General features: G+C 45.6%; 1 protein-coding gene across 1 annotated transcript; it reads left to right on the plus strand.

Annotated features, from left to right (window-relative positions):
* Window positions 1-1,997: 1,997 nt before the first annotated feature.
* On the plus strand, window positions 1,998-12,690 carry LOC144106378 (zinc finger Y-chromosomal protein-like). Its single transcript, XM_077639161.1, has 6 exons — window positions 1,998-2,039; window positions 3,365-3,491; window positions 5,198-5,259; window positions 6,414-6,561; window positions 9,781-9,946; window positions 12,201-12,690. Exons 3-6 carry the CDS (start codon window positions 5,251-5,253, stop codon window positions 12,676-12,678), a joined length of 801 nt encoding a protein of 266 aa, XP_077495287.1. The 5' UTR covers window positions 1,998-2,039; window positions 3,365-3,491; window positions 5,198-5,250; the 3' UTR covers window positions 12,679-12,690.
* The last annotated feature ends 589 nt before the right edge of the window (window positions 12,691-13,279 follow it).

Consider the following 13,279-nt stretch of genomic DNA (forward strand, 5'->3'; position numbering starts at 1 on the left):
ACATATTGTTAACGATCATATAGATCATCACCGTCAGCGTAATCATTGTCAGTACTATTGCGGAAGGTCACTATAATCTCTGACTGCTAGCCAAAAACACTGGTCCCGCAGCTTGTATCATCCGCCACACGTGCTGCAACGCAGCGCCTCCTTCTCCTATCTTCTATCTATCTTCTCCTCTTTTGTACATTTTTTGACCTTCCTTCTCTCTATTCTACGTGGCGTGACGGTCAGATCAGCGTTTAGATTCATGCATTTTGTATTATTGGGTCGAAAAAAAACAGGATAGAACAGGCTCACTTGCTTGGCTGGCTGCAAAACAAAAATTGTCAATATTATGTGACGTGACATCCTTAATTCCTGTGTACTTCATATACTTGAGCTGATCAATAGGAAGATGTGCTTGTAACAACAGCGGTCACGATATTCCATGTTTTCAGGCAAGGTGGATGTAATAGAGGACTAACCATAAACTCGGTTATAATGCGCAACAGAGCCTAATATCTATTCATAAACCTATATTTTCTAGCACATCGACTCCAAGGAGATGCCAGCAATGAAAGCATCAAAAGAAAGGCACTCTTCATCGCCGGCGATGCGTATAGGGCACTCTCGCAAGGCATAAAAAATCTGCGCTTGAGCACCAATGAGCATGGTGCCCTCCCGGAATACTGTGGTAATTGTTAGCAGCTATATAGTATTATCGGTAATGGACACTGAAAGCTCGAGTTGTGTGCGCGCAGTTACTTCTTTGGGCATCTTTACTAGAATTGCTGTGTTTTGAGGCGAAGACTGGGCCTCCAGCACAAGCAGCATATAACCACTCGCACAGAGAAACAAAAGCTGGTAGCCATGAGTTTACGCCCACTGCTTTTCAAGCGCAATGCTTTTCACTGCCTCAGTACAGCAGTTTTAGAAAAGTATGTCTAGACACCGTTTGTTTCGTGAAGGATTGTCCGTGGTTCGTGGCGGCTAGTGGGCTTGTGCAGTATTGAGCTAATCTTCAGGCGTATCTGTGTTAAGCCGACGGATCCCCAACTGAATCCCCAAATTTATCACTGGCAAAAACTCAAAATAAACCTATTAGTCTTTGTTGTAAAGATCTCCTATCAGCTAATAAATGACAAAACGCATAGGTCCCCCATTCGCTTCATTCAGTTTTTATACAGCGCTTGCCATCAGCTCAAGTAAAGCGTAACCTCAAACTTTGCACAATAAAATCATTCGTTTTGCTTTTTCTATGAACGCTTAGGGAGTAGAATATTTTCATTTTAAAAGTTAGGTAATGAAAAGATCCTTCAGAATATTATCAAGGAAATTTTTATATTTTATTTTTTGTGCCTATTTTAACGTGGCCTTCCCCTTTACATTGTGTAAGCAGGTCTTTTACCGTTATTCAAAGGCTTGCTGTGATGGCAGATGTGAACAATTTTTTTCTGTTCTGTACCCTTCCTTCCTGGACGCGGTTAAAATGTCTGCAGCATTGTGTAAAAAATAATTCACAGCGACCCCTAATCACATAGTGTTGATAATGTGATGGCGTTAGGTGATGCCTCTATCGGCAGTGGCGTAATTTCTAGTGTAGTGACGTCACTTCTGTCCAGCCAATGCCAACATCCGGCCCGGTGACACCACTTTTACACAGCTAGTCAGCGAACTTTAAGACCGAGGGCGCATTTTTTTAGGCTTCTAAATTTATCGCATAAAAATGGCCTCAGGAAGGCATGCTTTAGCAGCTAAGAAATCCTGCCCTAACGTCCGCGATATAGGAATGACAGATATAGCTCCGTAATGTTGCAACGACCTCGGCCCATCAACAGATGGTGGTGCGCTTGACGCGTTCATAACACGAGGGGCCGAATTTTGTCATTAGAGCTGATAAATTCACGGGTGTGATTAGTGCAAACAGCTTCGTGTAAGCATCTGACATTTAGAATTTGCGTCTGCGATTTTTACCACACCTTATTCATGTCCTTATGCATTTCGTCCAAGGTGTTGCCAGTAGACAAGATGAAGCCAAGGCCGTCGAGCCCAATGAGGTGAGGACAACATTTCGTCTTCACACTCTCTTTTACCTTGAAGTGCGTTGCATGGTTAACCTTATGGCCTCGACTGGTGGTTAAAGCTTAATAAAGTTTCTTTTATATTAGATTTATATCGGTTTAACGTCTCAAGGAGGCTGAGGAAATGAGGGACGCCGTAGTAAAGCGCTCCAGAAATTTCGACCACCTGGGATTTTTTTCATGCGCTGACATCGCACAGTACACGGGCATCTACAATTGCGCCTCTAAATAAATTCCACCTCCGCGGCCGGGATCAAACTCACGTCTTTCGGGTCATCTGCCGATACGCCATATCTACTGAGCCACCGCGGCGCTCGCTTAAAAAATTGTGTGGGTCAAACCCATTCCATCAGATCTGAAGACGTCCAGTTTGAACTTCAATATGTTGCACAAAAATTTCGGCGGATGGGTGTTTTGAGCTTCAACATCTTATTTAAGGCGGTAAGCTCGCCATGACAAGTCCCACGATCTCTCGTGAGCGTTCGGCTGGCGTAACGAAAGCGTCGCAGCGGCATATCCAACGCCGTGTTTGCTGCTGCGCCTGCAGATTCTGCGCGCGAATATTCAATGCCTTTAGCCTCTTTTCGACCGTCAGTCTGACTGGTGAGGCAGCAACCGTCTTTATATAAACCGGAGTTCCGGCCTGCGTATTTATGCGCATCGTAAAGTCGTGCAAAAATGAAATGTGCCGGTCGACATTGCGGACGACAGAAGAGACGACGTTCACTACCGGATGTTCGCGAGTAAACTAAGTGACATAAAAAATAGTTTTGCTAGCTACAGAGATCGCTTCTAAGCGGTTATGGCGGCGATGTTCGCGGTCGGCACGAAACGAGCGTGATAAATTATTAACTGGCGCTATTATAGTCAATTTCCTCGTTATTTTTAAGTTTACCCTCTAGTGCATAACTGTAATTAGCATCGCTTAGTGCGGCCTAGCCGCATCGAATATTTGTATTCTGTAGAGACTCGCGAATATCCGAAATATTCAGATCGCTGATCGCATTTCCTTGTATTCGAGTCGCTTTGCGATTCATGTAGTACATCTTCAAAATAGTTCGAGACCATTCGTCAGCGCCCTTACGTTTTCATGTACTTTCGAACATTTGGCACCAAGTTCGAACAGAGACGCCATTTTTGATTTTTTTCCGAAGACAGTTTTCAAAAAAAATTATTTATACCCATAAAATCTAGACAAAAGCACATTTGAACGAAAAACCGTTTATGATCGCATTTTTTCTTTTATATAATGTAAGACTTCACTATAACAATCAGTATATCCGCATGTCACCTGACCGCAGGAGACTCAGAGCGGACGCCCGCCTGCGCCCGAATATATCCTTCTGGAACAGTGGGAGGCTCATGGAAGCGGCGGCCCGTATTTTCCCGAAAACTCGGCATCTTGTGAGGAGCAGCGGGACGAAAAACGTAAGTTTACGATTCGCGATTGATACAAGACAGCAACACAGGCCTGCATGAATAAGTGCATATAGTTATTGATACAGCAGTAATGAAAGGAAAGAATATACAAAGGTCTCAACAGCTGATTGCCTCGCTAATATATAATACGTAATAAGGATACAGTGTTCGTTCTTTCCGCTCACGCTTCAGTTGTGGAAAAGGATCAAGGATGTCGTCTGTGACGTAGTCACGTCGGAAGGAATTCCCTCCCCATGTAGCGGCGACTGCGCATCACGGGACCAACGTTCCTAACCGCTGCCCCGATGAAACACACTTTAGTAGTGTGGGTGGGGTCGGGGGCGGGATGCCCGCTTCTCTCTGGAAAGCGGCGGAAGGTTCCTTTCAGTATTGAGAACGGTTCCCGTACGTGGCTAGAACGTTATGATATCTGCGGCAGACGTTTTCGGGGTGCATGTTTTTGAAAAAAATAATCACTTTTTTGTAGCAACAATTGCCACTCATTCCACTCGTATCAGCAGATGGAGCTTGTACTATCGGCCACAAAAGGTGCAGGTTACGGGTGGCGGCTATGCGGCAAAATATTATTTGGATCTAGCGACGTACGCTAATCGCGTGAAATGTCTGAAGGTGCAAAGAAACGATCACGCGTCATTATCTAATACTGGGCAGCAGAGTCGTGCAGCGGCGCAACAGTAATTTTGTAGCGAGAGCTACACTACGCTACCCAGTCGAGCATTTCGCCATGATCCGGTGAAGCCAACAGTGCGCATGCGTGAAACTGGAGAGGAGCAGGAATGGCGCGGCGCATGACGTCAGAGTCGCCGCCGCCGCTGCGCCAGCAGCCCAGCCCGCCCGACAAAGCCCGCTGGCGCCGCGCGTGAATGCGCATGCGCACAACCGGAGAAGGGCAGCTGGTGCGAGACGCATGACGTCAGAGCTCTGCTGCCACCACGGCCGCGCGTAGGGTCGTGTGGATGCGGCTGTGTGCATAAACGCTTAGGTGATACGACTCGGTGTGGTGATTTCAATAGGGAACAAGGTCCTCTTAGTCGATATTATAAAGGAAAAGTTTGATTTTATTTAGCAAGCGATCCTCGCATTCTGACTACACAATGAAGAAGTACCGTTGACCTTGAGTATCTGAGAGAAACCAACCAGTCTAAATACTGTGTAAGCAGTATTGAGACAACTGCGCGTTACTTTACCGATCATAGGCAATGTTTATATCTGTCAAAAGAATGAATAAATAAACAGTATGTTTAACCGAATACTTCTAAATTTCTTAACATTCAGTCACAACAACAAGCTAGACAGCATGCGTAACAAAGGTGAACTGCAGCTCTGGCTACATATATCCTGCCATAGCTGAGATAAGCCTCTGCTATTTGTTTTTTCTGAGAACATGCATGCCGAAAGCTCTTGTGGCCACTTTTCCCAAAACATTCCAATCATGTCTTTGGGTCAGGTGCCTTAACCAATGTATTATTTTCCTCAGACACGCATCCTGTAAGTTTTCACTTTCTATTGTGAATTTCGGGGTTTTCAAGATGCATGTATATTTGCCACCGCTTCAGTGCTGCAATAGTGTGATTTTAACAGCATTTTTAGAGAGATCTGGCCTTTTTAATGCCACGATAAGTAACTTATCAACAAAGCTGCTACCCTTTCAATAGTTAGGCATCTAAAAATATGCCTGAAATCCTTTTTTCCAGCTTTCGACGGACGAGAAATTGTCGCGCGTGCTGACGCAGCATTGGACGACGTAATGAGGGAGGTAAGTGAACCATACACGGACATTTACGAAACATTTTATAGAGTGCTTTGACAGGTGCTCTCTATTTCTAAAAGGCGCAATCATGGCCCAGAATGAACTGACCAAGCAATAGAGCACTGGCACCGCAAGGCGGAAGACGGCGTCGGTTAATTGAAGGAGTATATGCTGCCAAATATCAATGCAATGACATTAATGTTTAGGTAAGGAGCGGAATCCGCCATAGATGTCATTATATCTGTTGTTTAACCAAGAGTGGTCGGGTGACCTTGTGACGTTATCGCAAAGGGACCACCATGTTTTGAGCACAGCTATCTGCAGCTAGCAATCCGAATAAGGCGGTTGGTGCACCGACAATTTCAAAGAAGCTGATGCAAACACGCACAGATGTTGCAGCAGAAACAGTGTTAAATGTGCAATTTAATCTTATCGCATTCCCCTTTCATGGTGGCTTCAGCGTCCCCATAGTTTCCTTTTTTCCTTTATTTTAACTGGCAAAACTGTCGCGCGCAATTACTGAATCTAGCTCTCCTGGCAGAGTTCGATATTGCTATATTGCGGATTCGTGACTGCTATGCTTGACTGCAAGAAGACACCCCTGTCAAGCGCAGCGAAATGTTTCCTATCAAAACCTTTACCGTGTAAGAATCGAAAGATGGCTGGTAGATGGCTGACATCACAAAACAACGAAGAGAGAGGTAGAAATGCATGTGCCTTCTTCCTTCAAGTATTTCCGCTATGAAATCAAATGTGAATTATCCACTAACCTGTTTTATAAATCTTCTCTGTCACCCGTAGAACCTGCGCATATCACGCTACAAGTACGAAGCGCTTTCTGAAGCAGGGCAAACCATTTAAGATCTTGGAACTTCATTGACCTTAAATGCAGAGGCTGCAACTCTAATTGCCAAAAAAATTGCGCGAAAATGACGGAACTAAAAGAGGATCAAAGATGGACACACCTCTCTCTTCTTGTACCATCATATTTGGCAGTTTTTTTTGGCAATCACTTTGAATAGAGCAGCCCATCATGATGTCTAACAGCAAATCTTAAACTACGCTGCACCATAATCCTTCAGCACCAGCGATCACCTTCCCTGATCTCTAGAAAGCAAACATTACTTCTTGCCAATATTGTCCATGCGCGTTTATTGTAGGCAATCGAAGCCTTTGGTGAGACTCTCAGAAAAAGTCTGCCTTGGAGTTCCCCCGATGCGCTTCCGGACCACTGGGAGGCTCCTGGGAGCGGCGATCCGAATCTGCCCGAAGAACCATCCTCTCGGGAAGTGCAGCACGACGAGAACCGTGAGTGTGCGATTCGCGATTGACATGAGACTTGAATAGAGGCTTGCATAGAGGAGTGGATATAGTTATTGACACCGCAGTATTTAGATTAAAGAATATGCAAAGGCCGCTAGCTGCTTAGTTCGCTCATCTATGATATGTAATGAGGAACCAGTATTCGTTATTTTCGCGCACTCCTTTGCTGATGAAGGTGTAAAGAATGTCCCTAGTGACGTACACACGTCGGAGGGAATGCCTTCCCTCTGCAGCGGCGACCGCGCATCACGTGACCGACGTTCCTCAACACACTTTAATGGTGTGGACAGGGTCAGGGCGGATGATCGTTTCTCTCTGCAAAGCGACGGAATCTAGATTTCAGTATGATGAATGTTTCTGGTACATGGATAGAACATTTTGATATCGTCGGCAGACGTTTAAGGGATGCATGCATCTGTTCGAAAAAAAACAGTATTTCTTGCATGCCTTGTAGCTTCTCTGGCTCGTGCCAGCGGATGTAGCAAGTAATATTGGCCACAAAAAGGTTACAGGTTACGGGATGCAGCTATGCGGGAAAATGTATTTGGATCTAGCGACTGACGCTAATCACGTGAAATGTCTTAAAGTGTGTGCAAACGATCACGCGTTATTAGCTGTTACAGGACGGCTGGGTCACGGGGTGGCGCAACAATATTTTTATTTTCCGACAAAGCGCATGCTGAAAACTTTTGAGGCCGGCAGTATATACGTGTCCCCGCAACTTCAAACATGTGTTTGGGTTACGCGCCTTCACCAAAGTTTTATTTTCCTCGGACCCGCATCCAGTTAAATTTCGACTTCAGTAGTGAATTTCTGGTTTTTCGAGCTGCATATTTATTTGCGGCTGCTTCATTATTTCAATAGTGTGATTGTAACAGTATTTCTTTAGTGGATCTGGGCTTTTTACTGTCACGATAAGTCATTCACCAACACAACAGCTACGCTTGCGATTTTTAGCCTTCTTCTAAACCCAGAGTCCGCAGTACCTGTATGACTGCTGAGATTTACACCGACTCAAACGATTTCTCGTAATAAATAAAGGCTTTATATACGTGCTTGTTGTATTCTGCGCATTTTTATTTCACCTGATTGATAGTTTGAAACTGAAATATTGGGGTGTATCCTTTAGAAAAGCCTGCCTGATCGTTTGGTTGATTGAAGTCTAAGGTGTTCCCGACTTTATTAGTGATTACCTTAGTAAATATCTTGCAGGCAACGGATAGTAAGCTGATCGGCCTGTAATTTTACAAGTCCTTGTGCTCTCATTTTTGATGATTTAAGATAAAACTTGCTTCTGGTACGGTCGAGGTCATAAGACATTGCGTATACGGGGTGGCTAGTTTTTCTAGCATGATCTCTCCTCCGGTCGTCAGCAGATCTGCTGTCACTTGATCCTCCCCACCTGCCTTTTCCTTTCCCATTGCTCTTTAGGCTTTCTTTACTTCCTCTCTCGTCACTGGCAGGATGACGCAGTGGTGTGGGATACTGTCTCTCTCATTGATGTTTCGGATTTCATTGCCTACTGTACCGATTTTTATAGAACTGTTTTGCGTATCCATGTTGCTAATGTCATTGCCCTCCTGTTCTCTTTCATTCTTTATTTATTTTTTCTCACTATACAGTGAAAAACGAGCCAAGGGAAAAGCCGTTCAAGCATGGCTTGAGTTGTCTTTGGCCCAACTTATCAAGCAGTGGCAGCAGCGAGAAACGCACAAAAAGCAATGTCCTAGGACGCAGCTAGCTCTGTCAGTATAAAGCAAAACGTAAAGCAATGAAAATGAAACCATAGTTAGTTGTACAAACATTCAACTTATCAAAATAAACTTCATCACATGGCACGAATTGAGCGCTGATCATATGCTACACAAAATAATAAAGATTCAGCGTATGAACATGGCAATGATTTCAGAAAGCTGCAGTTTATTAATATCGATACCTTGAATTATATAGTCAATCAACATACGTGGTAACAGATCATGCAGCATTTGTCGATGGTAATTAGTCCGGCAGGTAGATATTTTCCAAAATGGGGCAGACGTGGTAGAGTATACTGAATCGGCTAAGCGTTGTCAGGCAATGTCGGTAAGGGTATGGATTCTATGCTTTTGACTAATATAATAGTCTCGTGATAACCTAAACTTGTACAGCTCGCTAACTCGAGTATATTGAACTCTTGAAGAGGTGAGAGATAGATTGCAGGTATAGTACGTTAGCAATAATGCGTTTCCTCTTAACCACTTTTAGGCTGCCTCCATTCTTTAGAGCATGCGCGATTGTCTCCATATTGAGCTTCGTTATGCCGGTAACCGTGCGCTTGTTTATTAACTTCGCTAGCTCTGCTAGTTATATTCTGTCTGTAGGGTTAGTTCCCCTCATGGTTTGACGTTTCTTAATCAGACCTTTTGTCTCATGAGATAGCTTGCCGGTATCCTGTCGAACCGTCCTACCGCCTGTTTTTACTGTGCACTGCGCAACGACATCTGTCAATTTATACATCATTGTATGCAAATTAAGATCGCCATCCTGAGTTAAACTGAGTATTGGTTTTGCAGCGATATCCTCAATTACTCTATTTTACCTCTTACTGCTAACTCGTTAATGAACTTCTTCACTATCTTCTTCCTTTCTGTTTTCAAGTCTAAGCTAATTAGATTATGGCATATTATGAACAATTTCAATGTCAGCATAGATGGCGGACCTTTCTGTGCAAGGATATCTGGGCGAAAGTTGAAGGAAAGGTGACACATTGCCAAATAAGCAGGGAGATTAAACTGTGGATAAAATTGCATGGGTGCTTGTTTTTTATGTATATATGTTTAGTGTATGAAAATGACATTAGCATTGTGACAGAACTCTTCTGGTGCTTGTAGACCGATGCGAATCTAGTCAATAGCACTTCCAGAAAAGGTACCGTCTTTTTAAATTTAAGGTTTATATTACCTATTCACCGATCTGTGTGGACTAGTACCATTGCACTGCCTTGGTTTTGCGAATGAGAAAAATAATTAATATGACCTACTAATCTATTACTATCACAAGGAAACTACCATGCACCTAATTGATACAAATAAACTAATGTGAAAAAGTGCTACTGCTGGCCTGTTCCTCTCTGCCACGGTACACATAAAGAACACTGAATTATCTGGGCAGTTCTTCACTCCACATGTGCTCATTCGCTCCTCCCACTGCTCGGTTCTTTTTCAGAGGACATCAATATCATTCCTTTGCACAGCCTGTTTCTCGCCTGTGAGAAGTGCGGCGACCTCTTCACTAAGCAGTACAACATGGAAATGCATACCCGGTGGAAACACTGGAATAGCATGGAGGGAATCCACAACTGCACGCACTGCTCCTACACGAGCACTCGCAAGTAGGTCTTACAGTGCCGTTCCTTGCTTGACGCCATCGTGACTAGTGAACTGGAGAGATGTCCTTTTGCTGATGAGGAATCTTTTGAAGCCATAAATATTTTTAAAAAGCAGAAATCGTGAAGTTGCCTAAATAGTACGCAATAAATGCTTGAATGCCACGATTTAAGAACAGAACACGACGCAGTCACCAGCAAGACTAGTAGCAGTAGCGTACTCGAAAGTGTCCCTTCGCGCTTTTTTGCAGGCTTCGTATTCATTTCCCATCAGGAAACACTGCCCGCTTTTTCCAGTAAGCCAACGATTACAGTCTAAACGAGCCTGACGGTCGCACTGATAGCGTGCGTTGTATTCGATGTTCGTTGAAAGTGAACTCCTCCTATTACACCCAAATTTTAAAATCAGAGAAACAATACTTATGTTTGAAAAATTGAGTTAGGGAGTAATGGGCGTCTCATACTTGAAAAGCCTTATTAAGGCCCTATAGCTTTTCCAAGCTATCCACGGTGGTCATTATTCACCCCGCCGAGAACCTTGCCGGCAACAAACTGCTTTAGGGACGTTACATAACTAATTAAGGTAAGCGTTCAAGGCAGGTGTAAATACGACTCCACGTCGTGGTCTTCATAATGTTCCTGAAAGTCTGGAAGTGCTCGTACTTTACTTACAATGCTTTATCGTTCGTGGTTCAGTGATGTCGGCGTTAACGAAGTCACCCGTTCCGGCCAGCTGCACAATAACGACACGTTGCCACAAACAGCACGTGCGTCACAGTCGTCTGCCATGGCTGGGTCCATGCGGCCCTGAAGCTAGCGCAAGAAGGCGCAGAACGTGTTAACTGCAGAGCCTGCCTGGGCGTTGTCTACATCCGGTGGCAGCGCAGATTGTGAAGGGCAGATTGGGCTGGTGACACTTGCCACGTGATCTGCTGGGCAAGCCAGGCATGACAAGTGATTGCTACTCAAACTTCTCTAATCGCTACCTTTATTTGATCGCCGACCACGCTCTAATCTCACTTGCACTTTAGAGGTTTGCCCAGCTGGCACACCCTTATCCAGTGATCACCGTTGTATGCCTTAACCCGTCGGCACGCCTCGCGGGCGAGTTTGCGTAGTTTTAGTGCTGCCTTTTGTTACTTTTCAAGGTCCCGATGTTCTCTTCAGAGCAACGTAACCAGGGCCGGGTGGCATTATTCGCCATCTGCGGTAGCGGGAAGTGCGAGTTTTATATACAGCTGCCGAGTCCACGGCGAATCTTTGTTCGACCTAACCGAGTTGCACGGCGGCAGTCGTTCGTTATATCTGAGACGCAGTGCCACTCCTCTTACACACACTTTTACGGTAGCGGCACCTTATTTCGTAATAAGCGAGTGTTCGTTATAACCGCGGCCGTTGTTTGCTGCCTCCCCAGTGTAGAAATCGGCACTGTGATGCCGCTGCTGCGATGTCAGCATTGAGCGAATCTCCCGTGTAGGAAATGGCCCGGCAGGTGCTTTTGGTAGCGGCCTCTCTCGAGGACTGGCGCAAGTTGACGAGCCGCCCACCACTTCTGGTCGCCTCGTGGCCTGCGCCTCATAAGCGCTGAACTTTATGGATGCAAAGAATTGAGTGTGACTTTGCGCGTGCTTGTTTCAATACTTTCAGAGCTGAACTGAGCAGTGGTACCTCAGACGCTCCTCAATAAGCCTGATTATCAAGCATTACTGTTAAGTCGCTCACATTACAACCGAAGTATGGGTCAACCGAGGTTTCCTTAGCGAGGACATAGGAAGGAAACGTCAACAGGAGCGGAAATAAAGTTAGCGTGAGACGTTCGCTCATGCGGAAGAGATGCGTCAGAAGCAGGAAAAGATGCGACTAACACCAGCGGCAGGAATATAGATTTAAGGTGCGATCGTCACTGGCAAAATCATAACCTTGAAAGAGATGTGCTCACATAACTTGACACCTTTAGCCTACTGTGTCCCGCGTTTTCCTTTGCGAAGTTCCGGAAGACAGCCCACCACTGGTGAGCGCGCGCTGATTGCTCCTGATGCTGCATGCGCACGCGCAGTTGCCGGAAACCTGGTGCCTCCTGGCGCTGTCAGGGTGATGTGCGAATGTGTACTGGCTGCGCGGGCTCCAGGTACTACGGAACGGTACCGGTAACGGTAACATGGTACATGCTATGCTAAAGGTGTCTACTAAAGGAGGCATCCGGAGAAAATATTCGTAGTCGTGTGGTGATTCTCCTTATCCTTACCCTTCATGTACGCAGGGTTGATATCATCAGGCATGAGCGTACCCACGTTGACAGGCGAGAGTCCGTGTGCCATTTGTGTCAGAAGAGGTTCTCCCGGCCGGACAATCTCAAGCTTCACATGATGATCCATAGTGGTGATAAGCCCTACGAGTGCGGCCAGTGTAGCAAGAGGTTCAGGCAACGCGTCCATGCAAGGAGGCACGAGCAGGTCATACACTCCCGCCGGTACCCGCTGACCTGCCCGCGGTGCGGGGCTGGTGCCGAGGACGTCACGAAGCTCAGGCGCCACACCTGCAAGCCGCTGGGCACGACGGAGGGTAAAGAAGGATCCAAGCGGGGACGAGGACGGCCACGCTTAATGGCCGACGGAACTGCGCCAAAGGTACGACCGCGAAACACAGTGGAGGGTACGCAGCTGCAAGTAGGAGTGAAGCGGGGCCGAGGTAGACCACGTAAAGTAATAGCGCAAGACGCGTCAGCGCCGGCACCGTAGAAGCTTACGGGAGTTGCACTATCCCAGCAAGCAGTGAAACCAGGTCAAGGTCGACCACGTAAAGAGGCAGCACAAGATGCGTCGGCGATGTAGCGAGATGTAGCGCGATGCAGGGTTCTGTACTGAATAAATAACTTTTTTTACATACACTTTACGTATCCATGCCTCAAATGAAAAGCAAAACGAAGTCAAACTGTAATGGAAAAGACGAAGGGGTAAACAACGCCCCGGAATGTGATATCACACGATGTGAGCTTGTCTTGACAATGAAGGGAAGGTTATATGTGTAGCCTTCCAGGGACTCCGGAACTTGGTTTTGAGTTGGGGGAGGCAAGACATCGAGCTTATTTTGATGTTTATTTGATGCTCAGTTGCACACATTTTTAATAATTTTCATTTTTCAATGTTCAAAGGTTGATGCAAACTTTAAGGATGTGGTTATGACACTCCAGCAGTCAGGAATAGAGATAAAAAGGCTTCAAAAGAAACCGTTTAAAGGTCTGACTCGCGCCCACTAAGAACTAAATGACTCGACTGCGGCGATACGCACAAGCATGCTCGGCGGGCAATGAACTGAATGCTTGAATTTTTTTAAGCGCTC

Source organism: Amblyomma americanum, chromosome 1, assembly GCF_052857255.1.
Source record: "Amblyomma americanum isolate KBUSLIRL-KWMA chromosome 1, ASM5285725v1, whole genome shotgun sequence".
NCBI lineage: Eukaryota > Metazoa > Arthropoda > Arachnida > Ixodida > Ixodidae > Amblyomma > Amblyomma americanum.

Coding starts and splice junctions, on each gene's coding strand:
- LOC144106378 (XM_077639161.1), top strand. Junction 6,562..9,780: donor AGTGCAGCACGACGAGAACC/GTGAGTGTGCGA, acceptor GTTCTTTTTCAG/AGGACATCAATATCATTCCT. Junction 9,947..12,200: donor TCCTACACGAGCACTCGCAA/GTAGGTCTTACA, acceptor TCATGTACGCAG/GGTTGATATCATCAGGCATG.